Source organism: Pteropus alecto, unplaced genomic scaffold, assembly GCF_000325575.1.
Source record: "Pteropus alecto unplaced genomic scaffold, ASM32557v1 scaffold103, whole genome shotgun sequence".
Lineage (NCBI taxonomy): Eukaryota > Metazoa > Chordata > Mammalia > Chiroptera > Pteropodidae > Pteropus > Pteropus alecto.
Genome location: NW_006436288.1, coordinates 11,011,593 through 11,031,307, shown reverse-complemented (window position 1 = coordinate 11,031,307; position 19,715 = coordinate 11,011,593). Strand labels below are relative to the sequence as shown.

Sequence of the window (19,715 nt, the reverse complement as noted above, 5' to 3'; positions counted from 1 at the left end):
GGTCGTCCCTACCCAGACATACTGGGAAATGGACAGCCTATCCTCAAGAGCTAGAAGTATTCCATCTTGTCCAGTTAGAGACAGAAAGCAGAGTGTAATAAACTACCTCATAACAATTGGGCAGTCTAACTAGTTGTGTAATGTTGGGCAAGCTGCTTGATATTTCTGAGTCCTAGCTTCATTTTCTAAAATTTCTAAAATCTTTAGTGTTGCCTTCTGCCAAAAAATCATTCATTATCGGTCAGTGCTTTGCATAGTTATATTTGTCCTACCAATGACCTTATTTATTCCACAAACCACTAAGTTCTCAACCATGTCCCCTACATGGCATAAAATTATGTTACCGCTAGTACTCACTGCTCTCACTTCAACAGCCATAATCTTATTTAGATACTAAGAATGGACAGTGGTGCTTATGATTCTAAAGGAAAAGGAAAACAAAAAGGGCTAACAGTCACTTCAAGCTCAAGGTAAGTGGGTACTACCAACTGATAATTTAGGATGTAAAACACCAAACAGTCTAGAGAGACTGTCACTTGGCCATCTGCAGTTATTTATGATCGTTTTCATTAATAGAGGAGACCGAGAATACAGACAACCAAGAGCAGTAATCTTCAAGTGACTTACATATGTCTTGGAAAGTGCATTAGTACTTAAATTTGAATAACACTAATTCTGCTGTCTTGAAAATTGAAGCTAAATGATAAAGTATATTGGGAAGAACTGAGTTAAAGAGAGCTAGGATGTTTCATTATGTCCTCTTCTTGTCCCCCTACTCAGAATTTTTCCCTTCAATAGTGATGGACAACTATCATTAACTTTCACATTTATGGAAAGTACCACCCTAAAATGAATTGCTTTAGATTTATATTTTGTCATATTACTTTCTCCACATAAACTCTAGCTTTGGGAAAGTCATAAAAGAATATTTGGGGCTGCAAGCAATTTCAAGCAACAAAAATAAACAAGGATAGTAAGTATTCTCAATACTGACTTATCTACTTGGTTTAATAAATATGAAAAGCAAGAGTTTTTTATGATTCAACTAGCCATAGATAACCAAGGGTTGGTTATTAAATAAATGATGAGTAAAGTGAGAAGCGAAGTGGTAATTATTATTTTAAGCCAAACCTGCAGGAAGATGTTCTCCACAGTTAAGTATGTCAATTAGGAAGACAAATCTCACACTGTGACCATAAACATTAGGCAAATTAACCTTATGCTCCTATGTCTTTGAGACTCCAGTTGACCCTCCTGGATATTTAATAACCTTCAGAGTTGGAGTGAAAAGTTCCAGGTCAGTCAATGTCAGAGGAGACAGGTGGATAAATAATTGTTCCTATCTAAATGTTACTATGTCATTTAAAATAATTAACAATTTAAAAAGTAATCTTTTTCTTTTTTCCCTAGAGTTAAAGATTCCATGGGGTTAGAGGAATAAATTCACTTACTGAGATGGATCTGAATCACTTCCTTTTCGTTTTCTTGGAAACTCTGTCACATGTGGGCTGAAGGATCCAATAGCTATTGGTTTTGTCCATGGGCTCATTTGATTGGAAACCATGGGAGCAATATACTGGCTGTCATCTAGCAACGCCTCAGCTGTGAGAGATAAAGCACAATAAATCTATTTTAAACATTAAGTTTTACTTTATACATATCCATATCACACATTTTAAATGGTTTTCCTATCTTGAAACTTTAAAAATGTCAACTAAATAACAACATAAATTATGTACACTCAAATTAGAAATGTATTTGTTAGTCCATATTTTTTAAGTTTATTTTTCCCATCTAATTGTAAAAAAATGAATACTGTAGAAAATACAGAAAACACAAAAAAGTTGAAAGAGGGAAAGACCAGATTTCACCAACCAACGTTACTGTTGAAAAATATTTCCTTTTAGAACTTTTTCTATAGTTGTTATTATTTGAAACCATAGTGTATATTCTGCTTTGTCTACTTTCACTGTGATAATAACTTTACAGTGTTATTACAAATTCTTTATAAATTATTCTAATGGCTGCATAATGTAGCATCATGTAGATGTGTTATAGCTACTTAACCACTCTTCTATTGTTAGATGTGTTTGTTTTTATTTTTCACCATCACAATATGTATTGTGGTACATAAAGCTTTTTATCTACTGGTTATTTCTTTGGATAGCACTCCAGAAATGACTTAACAAGGTCAAGGAACATGAATATTTTATACCCTGAATTGATAAATATGATAGTAAAATTCTTTTTGTCTAAAGTGTGGTTTATTACATGTCATAAAATAAAATCAGAATCAATAAATTAAAAATTATATATAGTCCAAATGTGAGCTACTGCCTCATTAATTTACATACAACAAATCTAAACTCATTTGTATCTTAGAGCATAGATTGAAAACATATAAGCAATAAGAGAATGCAATAAATCTATAATAATGGGAAATTTGTAACCTATCTTTATCAATAACTGACAGATCGAGCATTCAGAAATGATATAGATTTGATCCACACAATGAACAAGCTTGATATAATAAACATATACAGATCAATATACCTAGCAACTTCAAAATTTAGTATTGTTTTGAGGTACCCATGAACATTTATAAAAATTGACAATATACTCAACCAAAAAGCAAGTAAATCTCAACAATTTCAAAAGATTGGTAGCATACATAAAACATTTTCTGATTACAGTGAAATTATTTTAGACACTTGTAATAAAAAGATAACCAGAAAAAAAACCTGGAAATTAAGAAATACACAAATAACTCATGGATGAGGAAGAATTCAAATGTAAAATTATAAAATATTTGGAACTAAATAAAAATATTATACACAAAAATGTGTGGAGACACTGAGAGCATTACTTAGAGGGAAATTTTAACCCTATATGTTTAAAAAAAGACTGAAATTTAATGAGCTAATAATTTAAGAAATTAGAAACAGACAAGTAAGGTAAATCAAAAGAATTAGATGACAGGAAATCATAAATACTAGAAATAAATGGAATGCAAATAAGTGCAGACCAAAAAAGCTAAATATATGTTCTTCCAAAAATTGGAAAGCCTAATAACCCTTTGGCAAGATTTTTTCAAGAAAAAAAGAGGATATAAATGAATAAAGATAAGAATGGATGTAGGGTAATAATTTCAGATGTACTAGAGATCAAAAAGATAATAAAATTTCTTAAATAACATTATTCTAAATATTTGGAAACAGTTAAAATATTTTAGAAATTTTTCAATTAACAAAAACTAAAGCAAAAAGAAAATCCTGAATATTCCTATATTCTTTCTTATACAAACTATCCCCATATGTAGAAAAAGTAAAGAATATCTTAGCTCCCAACTCTTTTTTTTATGAGGCTTATATAATTTTGATATTCAAACCTGGCAATGGCAGTACAATAATGGTAAACTATAAATCCACCTCATTCATGAACAAAGATATAGAAGTCTTAACAAAATATTAGCAAACAAAATTCACAAATATATAAAAAGAATAACCCATCATGACAAAGATAGTTTTATGCCAGGAATGCAAGTGTAGTTTAATATTAATAAATCAATGTAATTTACCACAACATCAGATTAATGGAAAAATATGATTATGTCAATGATAATGCTAATATCTCAAATATTAATCAAGAAATATTGAAAACACTCTCTTTGCAATCAGAAACAAGAATACCTTTTATCACCACCCCTTTTTTAACACTATATTAGAAGACCTGTAAGTAGAGTAAGGCAAGAAAAAGAAATATGAGATATAAAATTTGGCAAGGAAGAAAATCATTTTTTTGCTATTATTGGGAAATACAATTGAATACACAGAACCCCCCCCCAAATCAACAGATACATTATCAAAATTAGTGACTGCATGTGAAATCAATATATAAAAAAATCAACCACCTATCTATTCACTGGTAACAAACAGAAAATGACATTTAAATTGATACAATTTATAATAACCCCCAAAAATAGAGTACCTAAAGAATAAATCTAATAAAAATGTATAAGATCTATAAGATCTCTATGTAAGATCTCTATGGAGAAAGTTATAAAAGTTTAAAACATTTAAAAAGATCCAAATAAATGGAAAGATATGCTATGCTTATGGACTGGAGGCCTCAATATCACAAAGATGTCAATTCTCCTAAAACAGACGTGTAATTCCTCTCAAAATAAGTACTCTTTTTTTGTCTTTTTTTCTTTTTTTTTTTTGGTAGAACTTCGCAAGCTGAATATAAAATGCATATGCAAGTACAATGGGTCATGAATAGCCAAGGAAAATGTGGGAGGACTTGCCTTTTTAGATATCAAGACATTCTAAAGCTATAATAATTAAGATATTATGGTATTAGTGGATACTCAGTGGGGGAATAGATGAAAGGAAAAGAAATATAGAGCCCATACATGCACATATGGATGTCTGCTGAATGTGAGGTAAAATTTCAGATTAGTGTGTAGAAACCAGCTTTTTAATAAACTGTCCTGGGACAATTGGTTTTCTCTACGGGAAAGAATAAAACCAGACTCCCCACTTTATACCATATATGAAAACCAATTCCAGTTGGATTGAAGACCTAAATATAAAAGGCAAAAATATTTGGTGTAGAAAGAATTTCCCAAATCCTAAAAAGTGAAAGCAATAAGCAATAAAGAATAAGATTGATCAATTCGACCTCCTTAAAATTAAGTTGATGTTGATCAAAAGACACCATAAAGAATGAAACCACAAACTGGGAGAAGGTATTTGTTACACATACAAACAACAAAGGGCTACGTCTAGACTGTATAAAGAATGCCTTTGCAGCAATAAGAAAAAGACCAACAACCCAACAGAAAACTGGATAAAAGACTTTAATGGGCACTTCAAAAAAGAAATTCCAACTCTCAACACAAAGGAAAAGATACCCAATCTCATTACTAAATCAAGAAAATCCAAAGTAAACTACAGTGATACATACCCATCTGGTGGCTGCAATTTAAAAGTGTAAGTGAGGATGTGGAGAAATGAGGATGCGCATGCTCTGCTGGTGAGAATGTAAATTGCTACAACTACTTGTAAAGCTGTTTTGCATTACCTAAGTCAAACACACACAAATAACATGTTTCAGCATTCCATTCCTAGGTACATGGAAAAACTAGATATATCTTTAGAGACATGTATAAGAAATGCATTAACAGTATTATAATTAAACAACAAAAATTAAAACCTGAGAAAACTAGAAATTATTTAATTTTCATCAACAGATGTTTATTCACAGAATAGAATACTAACAACAGTAAAAATGAGTGAAGTAGCAATATACTTATCAACATGGATGAACCTCAAAATAATGCTGGGCAAAAAAAGTCGCAGCCAAAAACATATAGCATGTTTTTTAAAAATTTGAAGTTCAAAAATACATAAAACTAATCAGTATGTTTTTTAGTAATATCTACAAAGTTTGCCACAATACACAGAAAAGCATGGTAACCTTACACTAAATACAGAATTCTGTGAGGGACATGGAATTTTAAGGAATTCATGTTCTATTTCTCAGCGTGGCTGTGAGTTCACAGATAACTGTTTTGTTTTTGTTTTTAAAACTACACACATAACTTTTATAATTCTCTGTAGGTATTAGAGGTCTCACAATAAAGAAGTGGGAAGAATAATTTTAACAATGATTGTTGGCCACTTAGGAAGTAAGTTTCTTTTTATGGTATCCTAAGACTTCTAGGCCTAGACTCTCTAAATGGGACCGATTTGCAATCACCAAATACCACGTAAGGTTAATTATGGTTTCAGCTCCTAGACACCATTCTAATAGATTCTGAATGGCAGAACACCATCTGTTTCCACAAAAGAAAAAAAAGGAGAATTTCTTATTGATAGCAAATCAACAGGAAAAAATTCACTAAACACACCCTGGTAATACTAAACCCCTCCCACCTCTCTCTTACCTCTCCAACACACACTCAAGCAAGGGCGTTCTTTCCTCCACAGAAGTTCTAAACAAATAAAGATTTTTTGACTTTTACTTTAGGGAGCATTATCTTCACGTTTCAATCCTACTTCCCTATTAATCTTTAAAATAAGAAATAGACTATATTTAGGAAGGCAGAATAATATTCTTTTCACAAAATCAAAATCTGAAGCTCCAGAAGTCTTTGTGTTCCCTAATGAGTGGAGGAGAACTGTCCCATAACTAGCTCTGTTCCATCAAATCTGGCTATGTCAGTAGAATTATATTCAAAACAAAGGGCTTTCTATAAACAAAGAGAAAATATAGTTTAGTGGAACTAGTTAGTTCTGGATGAAAGGATATGTTCTTTGGAAATAACCCAGTGTTCAGGTAGTGAATTTTTATACATTAGAAGGTGACTCATAATTTAGTATAAAGATTTCATTTTTTCCATTGAAGTAAAATTGGTATATAACATTTTATTGGTTTTGGATGTGTAAAGATTTCATTTTTTTACCCTTCCAGTTTACTTTACTTTCAGCCTCTACATATACTTATTTAGAAGATGAGACCATATGTGAAAAATTGAAATTTAGCTCTGCTTTTATGTAACTCATTTTGGAGGTGAAAAGTTCATATTTTCATATTGTCTTTCCTCACCAAACTGGTCACTTCTCAATGACGAATGTAATCCATGATATTTCACACTCAGTAAAATGATTCAGAATTTAGATTAACAGAGATATTGTGATTGCCTTTTACAAAGGAAGTTTGTGGTTTTATTTAAAATGAGGTTAGCATTAAATCTCACTCCACTCCGGGCATCACCCTGGTGATGGTAATTAATCTAACAATATGTTAAAGGTCTACCATTCAGTATCAACTCCTCAAGGATAGAAATAAGTTGTGGGAAATGAGCAGCTACTTGGGAGTCACAAGCAAGGGAGACCAAGAAGTTACCTGGTTTAGGCTAATAACTACAAAGGGGTTCAAAATTTAGAACATGACATTATATTTTAAAGAGAATATATATACACACGTGTGTGCACACATTCACAGAAGCACAATCGCAGGATGGAAAAAATCCATTTTTCATACAACTTAAAAACTTTTGTCCCCTTACCTACTTCCATTGTCAGTAGTGAGCTATATGTTAAAATTTATACAAAATTTAAATTATCCTCTGAATAACTTTTTTTATCTGAATTACTTTTTGTTAAGAACAATTTGTTCAACAAACATTTAAGTTACTTCCTTAAAATATGAAAGTGACCTTTGTTCTTAACTTCTGAGAGGCCATGCCCAGAAAATCTTTTTAGTCTTTTTAATTGAAAAAGTTAAACTTCTAACTTTGAAATAATTTCAGATTTGCAAAAATAATGCAAAGAATTTTCATATACCCTTCAATCAGATTCACCAAATGGTAATGTCTTACTTAACCACAGTATAATTATCAAGACCAGGAAATTAACGCTACTCTAAGTATTATTATCTAATTTATAGACCATATTCAGCTTTTGCCAACTGTCTTCCAATGTCCTTTTGCTGGTCCAGGATACAATGTAGGATCATATGGTACATTTAGTGTCTGTTATGTGCCCTCAGTTTCCATTAAATTGTAACAGTTCCTCAGCCTTCCTTTTTTTTTTTTTTTGACATTTTTTTAAGGGTGCTGGGCAGTTTTGTACAGAATGTTCTCCAGTTTGTTTGTTGGATATTCCCTCATGACTAAATTCAGGTTAAGTATATTAGTCAAGAATATCCCAGAAGTGACGATGTGTCCTCAGTGCTAAATGCTTTTACTTTTCAATTTTATCACTGCTGATACTTTTTATTGCTTCTTTAAGATCCTGTTCTTCAGGATTCCAAATGGCATTCAGCTCATGGAATCAACAGAAGAGGCAGAGGACAGATTTATGAGATACTCTATCTTTTTATCCCCAAATTTTAGCATAGTGCCTGATACATAGTGCTTAGGGTTTGCTGAAAGAATGAATTACATTTCATTTTATTGCCCAGGACATTCAAAAGAGGTGTGAAATCGGAACTTCCAGATTCACCTTACTGGCCTGCTTGGAAAGGTGAAATTCCCACAATAACGAACATGCAGTTCCCCACTGTACCTACTTCACAAACAAGTAGGCCAACTATTACTACCATTACTTCATTTTTACCATTTTTAATTCCAAAGAAGAAAAAATTCTCGTGATTATCTGCTGGAAAAAAAGTCACCATGTGATATGGGACTTGGAGGTCTGAATTAGCTTCTCAGCAAGACAACCAGTAATTGTTTCATAGGTTTGTGCTAACGCATTACAATAGAAACCAAATACTCTTTCTTACCACTGACACATCATTGTAAGATGCTGAGTCACATAATAAAAATAAATGAAGTACTACTTGGCATTATTTAAGAAAAACACCATCTAGAGATAGTACTATACATAAATAATGGAAAAGCTTTCGCTCAGCAGAAATTTAAAATATTCTATTATTTCACAGTATTTATTAAGAGCCTAATCTAGGCGGAGGATATATTTTAAAAGGTTACAATTTAGTACTTGCTCTCAAGGTTATAATCCTGTATATGTTTATGCATATGTAGCTACATAGACATATAAACCAAATACAGAACGAAATTTGATCTAGATGGGGGTAGAAGTTCATGCTGCAAGAACACAGAGGGAAGTGCACTTAATTCTATTTTATGGGAGGAAATGACATTTAAAAGCATTTATTGGGCTGAGAATTTCAGGCTAAGAGAAAACCATGAACAGGAGACAAAACAAACGCACTCAGTAAAATCCTATACCATTGTTAAAAATGACATTTAGTTTTTGAATCAATGGATACGTATCTGTCAGGTGTTAGAAAATGCACCTCCTGATAAAAAAATCTGATTGGTAAAATTGGACTTTTTCAAAAGAAGTTTTACCTTCTCATATGTACAGTATGGAACTCAAACTTTGGTTGACAACCATAAAATATCCCACATTTTTGTCCTAAATTCTTCCTTCTCCTAAACCAAACCATGTGATTCTTTCAAACCTTACCAATATGATGGTGCCTTGTCACTACTGGTTGCTCTCAGCTGGACATACTTTGGCTAAAAGTCCTGCACTGTGTGGTGTGATTGGGATATAACACCCAGGAGTTGTCTAGTCCATAGAGAGGACAGTAGAACTTTTATTTATATACTTTTAGGTATAATCAGGTATAATCAGAGGACAGTAGAACTTTTATTTCTATACTTTTTAGGTATAATCAGTACATAATTTATAAGCCTTTATTTTATTCATTGGGCCTTTACACTGTTAATTCATTCACTTACATAATTTTAGAACTTTAATTGACATTAAAGATGGTCTAATATAAGGCTCTCTTTATCTGAGACAAAAACATACTTCCATAATGAATTAAGTTCTTTGCCCTTTATCAGACAACCAGACATTGATGTAGGAAGGACCACTGTGGAAGTCTCCTTAGTCCCAAATAGGGCTTTCCTTGAGTAAACTCAATTCTGTCTTTTCTACAGGCTGTTTTAAGCCACATCTTTACCATGTCATACATCTGTTTCTCTTTTTATACTTAGGTGCTAGCCCTTTTTTGTTGTTGCTAAGTTTAATCTTCTGTATCGCCCTATCAGCATCTTTTTGCATTCAGATCGTATCGAACAGACTGATTAAGACTCCTCAAAATACGCCATCTGCAAAAGTGACCAGCATGACATTTACATTTTTAAACAAAATGTCCGGGTGGCATGTTGAACAAAAAAGCCAAAGAGAAAACGGCAGAGAATTTACTCACTGTGACCAAATACAGTATAGGCAAAGTGAGAGCCCAAGTAAGAGAGACAGAGGAAAGCAAAAGATTGACACTAGGGAAGAGACAAGAATGCTTAGAATGGACTCGGTCACTCAGCAGATAGGACAACTGAACTGGCTGGCTGGAGGAAGCAGTAAGACTGTGATCAATGCGAGGGTATCAGAGAGTCTCAGGGATTAAGTTGCTGACTATTGGGCCTCAAGGCTTAAAACAAAACTGAGGGGATCTGGTTACCTACATGACACATCCTTCCTGTGAGTAAGGAGGGGGCATGTTTCCCAGGCTTGTTTAATGCAAGGGAATATATATCCCAAAGTGTGTGTGAGGTAAGATGAAGATTGCTTATACTGCTTCCAGGGGACTATGTACTAATGACGGCCTTAAAATGAGAGGGTACCCTGGATCTCTTGCACAGTATATACTAAGGCTCTTCATATCTGGTCACGAGGGCATAGCATTCAGGGTAGAACACAAACCAATTGTATAGGTGTCAATGGGAGAGACTGGATACAGAGAGATATAAAGTTTATGACTTCTAAACCATTGAATAAACTCAAAAACCAGTTTTCCAGTTTGCAGCGCAACCAAGTAGAAAAGAGATGATAGGAAAAGAGCCAGCCTATTCCCCGACTGGGATAGGCGCCTGGTGAATGGAACTTGTCAGCTGTGGTCCTATAATGTCCTGCATATCACTCCATCAGTATGTATTCTTCAAGCTACTGTAAAGCGGACACTACTATAGGGGCTGGGAATATGATGATGACCAAAGAGACTTCTCCCTCATGGAACTTAAAATCTAATAGATCTTCCTGTGTATCCTGGAGTTCTACCAGGTATTAACTAAAGGCTTGAGTGAAGCTGATGGTACGGTAAACTGGAAGGGAAGGACAAAATTATTGGGAAATGGTATCATTTACACACACCAATGAAGAAAATCTAGTACATAATCTTGAAGTGTTGAGGTACATGGCCCACTCACTTGCCTGTGTGACATTCAATGTCCAAGATGGTATTTCTATAGATATTAACAGTTCCTAAGTTCATTCATTTGTTCACACACTGTTTCTCATCTGCTGGAGTGGGGAAAGGGAAGATTTTCTTAGATAATTTTTATTTATTATTTGATTCGACTACTTAGATAATTTTTATTTAGTATTTGATTCAATTAAGTGTTGCCTTTTTAAGTATCTGGTTTGATCTGGAAAAAAAAAACAAACTACTTTTGCTCTTACAGATAAAAAAACATCCTATAAAATATTTGGAGAAAATCCTAAAACAATCTCTTGTTTTATTCATTTGTAATAAAAGATTAAGAAGAAGGAAAAGAAAAGAAATCATCTTGTCCAATTTGCTCACCTTACAGCTGAGGAAACTGAGGCTGAGTTTGAAATAATACGCCCAGCTGTGTGTTACACTGCAGTTTAAATAGAGGAAAAAGAGAACTTAAATATAACAGCTTCTTCAGAGCAACAGTTCTCACGCATGTCCCACTCTCAATCACTACAGAAATTCGCAAGGAACAAAACAAGCTTAGAATGAATTTCAACGTCACTGAGAAGGCAATATTCCCTTCCGCCAGCTTTTAGCAAGCAAGCAGGAGGGACACGTATAGATAAAGGAGTTATAGTACTGCACTGATTCATGCACTGAGGAAAGCTATAACATAAGACATTTTTTCAAACTGAGAGAGTTAAGGAGGTATTTTAAGCCTCCATTATAGCCTTGAAGGAAAAATGAAGAAGATGAGAAGAGATTTTAGGCAGGAATACCACTTAGAAGCCAACCGCTACAGTGAACCAGTATGATCAGGAGAGTGACAAAAATGGGGGTTAAGTCGCTATTGTGGATGAGACCACAGCCACTGCTGCTGCTGTTCCCACTCCCCACTACCGCCACCATCACACATAAATTAATCTTTTACTGAACCCTTACGCGCCAGGCACTATACCCTTTACATTATTTTATACAATCCTCACAACAGTCCTCAGTGGTGCTTTGGCACGTGGGGACACAGGCTCAGAGAAATGAAGTAACTTGCTGTGGCGGTTGTTTGCTGCGGCTAGGCTACAGTCCTCAGTTACTCAAACACTCATCTAAGTGTTGCTGTGAAGGTATTTTGTAGATGTGATTAAAGTCCATAATCAGTTTACCTTAATCTCCCTAAAAGGGAGATTATCCCAGATAATGATCTGAAGTGTTGAGGTCCATGACCCACTCACTTGCCTGTGTGATGTTCAATGTCAAAGATGGTATTCCTATAGACTATAATAACAGTTCCTAGATAGTCTGGGTGGGCCTGATTTAATCAGTTGAAAGGCATTAACAACAGAATGGAGGCTTCCCCGAAGAAGAAATTCCGCCAACGACAGCCACTTCGGCCTATGCCCGAAAGTGCCAGCCTGCCCTGCAGATTCCACTCTTGCCCAGCCTGCCCCCGCTCTTGGATAAGCCAATTCCTTGCAATAAATCTCTTAATTTACAATAAATCTCCTACTAGTTCTGCTCTTCTGGTGAACCCTGGCTGATACACATGCCTAAGATCACACAAGTATTAGGTGAAAGAGCTCAAATCCTCTCAAAGCCAAAAGTAGGCCAGTATTCCAAACTCCCTCCCTACAGAAGTTCAACTGTAAACATCAGCACTTCACAGAAATGGCACCACATCCAAACATCTAGCAGGCGTCGAAGGAAAGGTTAAAGGCATAAGAGCTCTGGAGGCCAGTCTGCCTGGGTTCAAACCCTGGTCCTGCTACTTGCTCTGCAACCTTTACCTTGGGCAATATACTTAAATTCAGTGTCTCAATTTCCTCATCTGAAATATGCAATAATAATAGAAATTACCTGACAGAGCTGCTGAGGATTCGATGAATTATACCACATAAAGCATTTTAACACCTAGCACATGGTAAATACTTGGTAAAGGTTAAGGATTATAAACTATTTAGCAGAACCAAAGGGTGAGAATGATACATGCTAAGCTTTTGAAATGGGGCAATGGGGAAGTGGAAACACCCACGATGACTATTAGGAAACTGGATCATGGGAAAGCAGTCAGTGATGATACAGACTGTAATCGGAGTGATGGAAGCACTGAAGAATGCTTCCCTGACTATTCTAGAGAAGGCCAACATTTCACAGGCATTACAACCTAATCCAGGGACGGGCAGAAGCAAGAAAGAGCAGTTCATCAGAATTTCAGTTAAACATCGACACAGAAAAGTCTCTAACTTATTCTAGGCCTGACTGATCCTCATGCATAAAAAGAATACAGGGCTTAGCATTTTCAACATCAGCAGGTTTTTCCAAAAGGCGCAAAAATGCATTTAGATTTGGATGGTCTACACCCACATCACTGTTACAAATGGGAAAATACAATTCTTGCAAGTTATGAGTAAATGGAAGACACGATGTAGGCTAATATCATGATTAACATTAGTCAGGTATGACTGGATATGCCAAATTCAACCCAGAACCTATAAAAGATATCTAAGGTATCAACAAAATGATACCTTCGGCTTAACTTCAAGAAAAAAAATTCATCAGTGTTCACAAAAATATTGTGTATCTATCTTTTCACTGAATAGTGATTAGAAAGAATAAAGACCCTTTAAAAAGGTGGGACGGGGAGCACTGACACTGCAATAGGCAAATGTTACAAAGTTCTCCAGACTGAAACAACATGAGTTTTAAAATAAAACCTAAGGTGACATTTATGACTTTCATACTATCTAGGCATAACATGCCATAGTTACAATAATGATCAGAATCTAAAGCTGCTTTCAGGCTCTTCCCAAATAGCTAATGAAATTTATTTTTAACTCTCTTGTACACAATGCAATGAGTGTGTGTGTGTGTGTGTGTGTGCGCGCACGCGCGCACGCACGCACCTTACTTTTAAATTGTACACCTGAAACTTATTGGATTTTGTTAACCAATGTCGCATAATAAAAATTAATTTTAAAAAAGTCTCTTGATAAGTATCCTAGAGGCCTTCTAAAATTTGAGGTATGAATTTGAATGTCCTCTAAAATCAGGCTGCTTTGCTTATGACCACAAGTCCCAGAGGCAGCTATTATTGTGAAAAGGAATAGATAAGCCAAAAGTGCTAGTTGAACTCATTAAAAACTAAAGAAAAGAACTGTCCTAAAGAAGCCACTAACACAGGATGCATGGAAAACTGGGTTTGGCCTCTCTTTTCTAGGTTGTTGCCAGGGTGACTCACTGTAGAAGAGATGGCCTAGCTAGAATGCAATAGTGTTTGTCTCCATGGTAGTGTAAGCACAGCCTACCTCTGGGTACCACGTAACTCAGAGAGGAAATCTAATTCTTCAACTACGGAGCTGATAAGAGAAACGAATGTAGAGCTAGAGATCATATTCAATATTCCAAACAAACTTTTCTCTAGATCTTTGACAAAACAATTATTTATCTTTACAATCTTTTACTCATCCAAACATCCACTGATATCTACTCTGTATAGTGTTCAATTTCAATTCTGTTTGTTGTATACTGATCTTTCAAAGTCTATTTCTGTAAAATACCCATGGCTGTGTATATAGGCTCAACAACAATCTAGTCTCCTTATATTCTCCTCCTGAGAAAATAAAGATGAAGAGGTATTTTGATGTATACAGAGATTTTGCTTTTAAGTAACTTCTAAGCCAGTGATCCTCTGCACGGTATCTGAACTGAAATAAGGACACCTTCTGATGTTATCACACATAGGTGTTTCTATTAGTGCTCTTTTCACATTAGGGCACTGGATTCTTTTTGGTTTATAAACCTTCACTAAGTGTTTGTCTTGGAGGTCAAGGCGAGGGTCATTTTCAGCAGTTCCATGGAGCTGCAGGGAGGGGCGGGGGGTGATTCTGAGAGCATACTTGGAACACATGTCTATATCAAGAGTACATCAGTGATGAGGACAGTGGAACAATACAGGTCATTATGTTAAATATACATTGGGAGTCTGGATACTTGCTTCTGAACAGGCTGTAATGGGAATAAATGAAATAGTACTTGTGATGCTTATCAGGACAAATAATACGAAATGGATTCAAAGATATAAGAAGCTACTTTTTTCAGGGAAGAAAAGAAGAAGAAGGAGAGAAAGAAGTGGCCCAGAAGGACTTGGAGTGAACACTAAGATTTAATAGCCAATTACCTGGCAGGAACCAGGACCTCTGCTATTTTTCTTTCTAATCAGAAACATGCCACAATAAACCTTTTCAAAAGCTCTATTGCTGACCATGGACCAAAAAGACGCAAGTACCTTTCCTTTCAGAGAGCAGGCAAATCCCCTGACTGTAACTCAGGCTTCTGGGATGACTGTCCTGCCACATCACAAACATGGGAGGGAAGGCCTCTCAAACAATAGCAATGCAACTTCAAGGATCAATTCTTCCTTTTCCACTTTACCTAGCCAGAGCCAAAAAGAATACTCACTCAGTTCTTTCAAGCACGTCACTGATGATTTGCCATTTTCATGCCTAATTTCTGCACTGAAAAACCCCCTTCTTTGCTGCCTCCCTAAAAATTATCTATCCATCAATGTGAACATTGGCACTTTCTCTGAAAGCCTTCTGTGAGTCCCTCCCCCATGAACTAGATATAGTTTCTCCCAACTTTGGGTGGGGAAGCTCCTAACAGTTAACTCCTAGCAGTTAAACTATATATTTTACTAGGTTCTACCTTGTATCACAAATACGTTGGCTGCTTTTCACCAAGCCTGATATATTTTGTAAGCTCTTTAACCCTTTTCTTGCTTTATCCGTTTCTCCATCTCTGTTCACCTAGTATAGTAGTGGATACTTGATGAATGAACCAGCCCTGTCCACACCTCAAACCAGCCATCATTCATTTAAAATCAAAAAACCTTTATTAGGCACTTAATAGGTACAAGGAGTTGGAGACTGTAAAGATACGTTAGAACCAACCCTGCTCTCCTAGGAAGGTGCAACCCAAGGTTGGAGCTAAGAAACCTATCTGAATAACGTGTGGCAAGCAGGCACAGGTGTTAATATAAGTGGTACACATAAAACACTACAGCGTGACCACTTTTATTCAACACGGTATTAGAAGTCCTAACCACAGCTATCAGACAAGAGAAAGAAATAAAAGGCAACAATTTGGAAAGGAAGAAGTAAAACTGTCATTATTTGCAGATGACATGATACTATATAGAGAGAACCCTAAAGGTTCTGCCAAAAACTGTTAGAACTGATAAATGAATTCAGTAAAGTAGCAGCATACGAAATTAATTCTCAGAAATCAGTTACATTTTTTATATACTAATAATGAACTATCAGAAAGAAAAATTAAGAAAACAATCCCATTTACAATTGCATAAAAAAATAAATAAATAAAATACCTAGAAATAAATTTAACCAAGGAGGTAAAAGATCTGTACTCAAAAAATTATGTCATTACAGAAATAAATTAAAGATACAAATAAATGGAAGCATATACTGTGCTCACAGATAGGAAGAATTAACATTATTAAAATATCCATACTACCCAAAGCAATCTGTAGATTCAATGTAATCTCTACTAATGGTATTTTTCACAGAACTAGAACAAATAATCCTAAAATTTATATGAAACCGTAAAAGATCCCAAATAGCCACAGCAATATTGAGAAAGAACAAAGTTGGAGGTATGACACTACCTGATATCAAACTATACTACAAGGCTATAGTAATCAAAACAGCATGACACTAGCATAAAAACAGACACTTAGAGCAATGGAACAGAATAGAGAGCCTAGAAATAAATCCACGCCTATAATGGTCATCTAATCTATGACAAAAGAGGCAAGAATATACTATGGAGTAAAGACGGTCTATACAGAATTTGATTTTGGGAAAACTGGATACATGCAAAAAAACTGTACCACCTTCTTACACCATATACAAGAATAAACTCAAAATGGATTAGAGACTTAAATGTAAGACCCGAAACTATAAAACTCCTAGAAGAAAACATAGGCAGTGAACTATCTGACATTGCTCTGACAGTTCGGAGGTTCCCCAAAAAATTAAAAATCTAACTACCTTATAACCCAGCAATTCCACTTCTGGGCATTTATCCAAAGAAATCTAAAACACTAATTTGAAAAGATCTATGCACCCCTATATTTACTGCAGCGCTATTCACAATAGCCAAGATATGGAAGACACCTAAGTGCCTATCAATAGATGACTGGATAAAGAGGAGGTGGTACGTACATACAATGGTATATTACTTGGCCATAAAAAAATGAAATCTTACCATTTACAACAACATGGGTAGACCTAGAGGGTATTATGCTAAGTAAATAAGACAGAGAAAGATAAATATTATATGATCTCATTTATATATGTAATCTAAAGAACAAAATAAAGAAACAAAACAAATAGATGAACAAAATAGACTCATAGATACAGAGAACTAACTGATGATTGCCAGATGGGAGAGGGGTTGGGGAAGTAGGGTGAAAAAGGTGAAGGGATTAAGAAGTACAAACTGGTAGTTACAAAACAGTCACGGGGATGTGAAGTACGGCATAAGGAATACAGTCAATAATGTCATAATAACTATGAATGGTGTCAAGTAGGTACTAGACTAATTGGGAGATCACTTTGTAAATTATATGTCTAACCACTATGCTATACACCTGAAACTAATACGAAATAACATTGAATATCAACTCTGGCTGAAAAATTTCAAAAATTACAGTGTGAAAAAAGGAGGGGAGAAATCATTTCCATGGACAGGGGTGGAGTGTTCTGAGAAGGTTTTGTAGGAGAAGGGGAAAAATCATTTGTTGAAGATCGGATTTCACTCAACCTCATTTAATTCCCACATAAACTTCCAAGTTGGGTATTTTTACCCCCATTTTATAGATAAGGAAATTGGGGCTCAGAAAAGTTAAATAATTTGGCCAAGGTCACATAGATAGCAAATAATCAAACTCAATCACACTCCCAGGGCCCGGTTCCAAAGCTCGGGCTGATATTCCTGCACCAGATCTCTTCCTCTTCCTCCTCCACAGCCAGATAAAAAGAGTGATATCTGAGCTCAGCCTTCCAGATAACAATGGATTTCTACAGGCACATCTCAAGGGAGGACAGGGGCATTCCGGGAGTAGCCAGCCGCCTGAAGAGAGGAAAAGTTAAACCATATAGGGATAGGCAGACTCCCTCACATTACTGAGTACAGAATATATAAAGTGGAGATGTTTTGAAAGACGAAGCCAGTAAATGATTCTCCACTTTCCTTGTGATGTGCTCAGAACATATGGTAAAGAACATCTCTTATCTGCTTAAAAAAAATAAATGAAATAGTGTAAGACAGTTTGAATGTATTTGAAATTACTGCTTTATGACAATAACCTTGACCCTCAATTTTAAATACCCAATAATGCAAACTATGTTGAGAGGAAGACTGATTCTCTCTACATTTCCTTTTCCTGACTTCTTTGTTTTCATCTCTCTGTAAAAATGCTTTCTGGAGAATTAAACCATAAAATTAAAGACTAAAGAAACGAAATCTCAATAATTTACTTAGATAAATGACAAATGTCCTACATGCCAACTGACACAAGTATTTTCAAAGGAGAATTTTAATATTATATAACTAGATTGATTTAAATATTTTAAGAAGTTTAAAAATATTTTAAGTGTAAAAACTGGGGGTGGGATAAATGAGATATTATAGCCTAAAGTAATATAATATACATAGTAATGTGTCAGAGACCATTAAATGTGACTTCACCCAAGTGAGGGGGGAGGCATGCACAGCTAAGTGTTTCACAAATTATCAGTAAATATCCAGAAGTTACTACTCACTACTACAGAAAACATCTTGTATCTGTGGTCACAGATGTACTAAGAGCTTAAATTGTAGGTTCTTCTGATTACTCACAGCCTCCTGCCACTGGGAAGAAGGCTCTGGGCAAGGCAAGGGGTACAGGAAGGCTAGAAAATCTGAGATTTTTAGTTAGTGGACTTGAAAAAACCAGGACAGGAAATCGTTGCCTCCCAGAGTAGGCAGATGTCTCAGGTCCATTTGTCTCTTGCAGGGCAACTGGTTCACTGAGTCCCTGATAATGCTGATGACAGTGCAGATGCTGACTAATGACCCAGATCCCAGGCACCTGAGTAAGTCGGTTGTCACAGCAGAGAACTGGAGGTCTTCAACTAAATAGGACAACTAAAATGAGGGCTGCCAGACTGAAATGTTATTACCTGATTTATGATTTCCTGAACATTATGTAAGGGGAAAGATTTTCAAAGGATGCTATAATCAACATTCACAGCACAGAAAGAAAGCGTGCTTTTTAGAACCTGGGAGTCTTTTCACAAGCAAAAAATTAAGTGAAATCACTGCACTTACTTACTGATATTTTGGCTTTCCTGATATATTTTTAAACATTCAATTCTTCTTTCTTGAGGTCAACTTTGATGGGGTGGCAGTGTCTCCCTCCTCACCTCCATCCCTCCTCGCCCCGCCTCCCCTACTCTCCCTTTTCCCCAGCGCTTTTCTTCTGTTCATTTTCTGTCCATCTCCCTCTCCCTCATCTCTTCCCCCTCCGCTCTCCCTTGGCTCTTCAATCCCTTTCTCCCCATCTCCTTCCCTCGATCTCTCCTCCTTTCTCTGTACCCCACCCCTCTTCTCCTTCACTCACTCCCCTCCCCCGCCCTCGCCCCACCCCTGCCCCGTCTCTTTTCCTCTCTTTCTTCCCGGTGAAATATGTGAAAAGCAATTTTAGTCCATCTTGGTTTATCTTGAGTAATGTAATCTAGGCTGAAACTTTGCCTAAGGATCTAGGCCAGGAACAGAAGTTCATGCAAAGCTGATTGGGACATGACTTTTGATTTCTGAGTCACATAAATGAACTTAAGCCACTATCACTGCAGAACTACACCTCAAAAGAGCTGGGTCCGACAACATCACAGGTG

At 35.7% G+C, this 19,715-nt stretch overlaps 1 protein-coding gene across 3 annotated transcripts in view; it reads right to left on the bottom strand.

The window, feature by feature from the left end:
- The window catches only part of ARNTL2 (aryl hydrocarbon receptor nuclear translocator like 2), a 63,876-nt gene that overhangs the window by 41,278 nt on the left and 2,883 nt on the right, over positions 1–19,715 (bottom strand). For 2 of the 3 annotated variants that reach the window (XM_006912706.3, XM_006912705.3), the window contains exon 2: positions 1,452–1,602. In XM_006912706.3, the coding sequence (XP_006912768.1) occupies positions 1,452–1,602 (151 nt within the window). Of the gene's footprint in view, positions 1–1,449; positions 1,603–19,715 lie in introns of all 3 variants that reach the window. The other variant, XM_015590083.2, reaches the window with a different exon arrangement.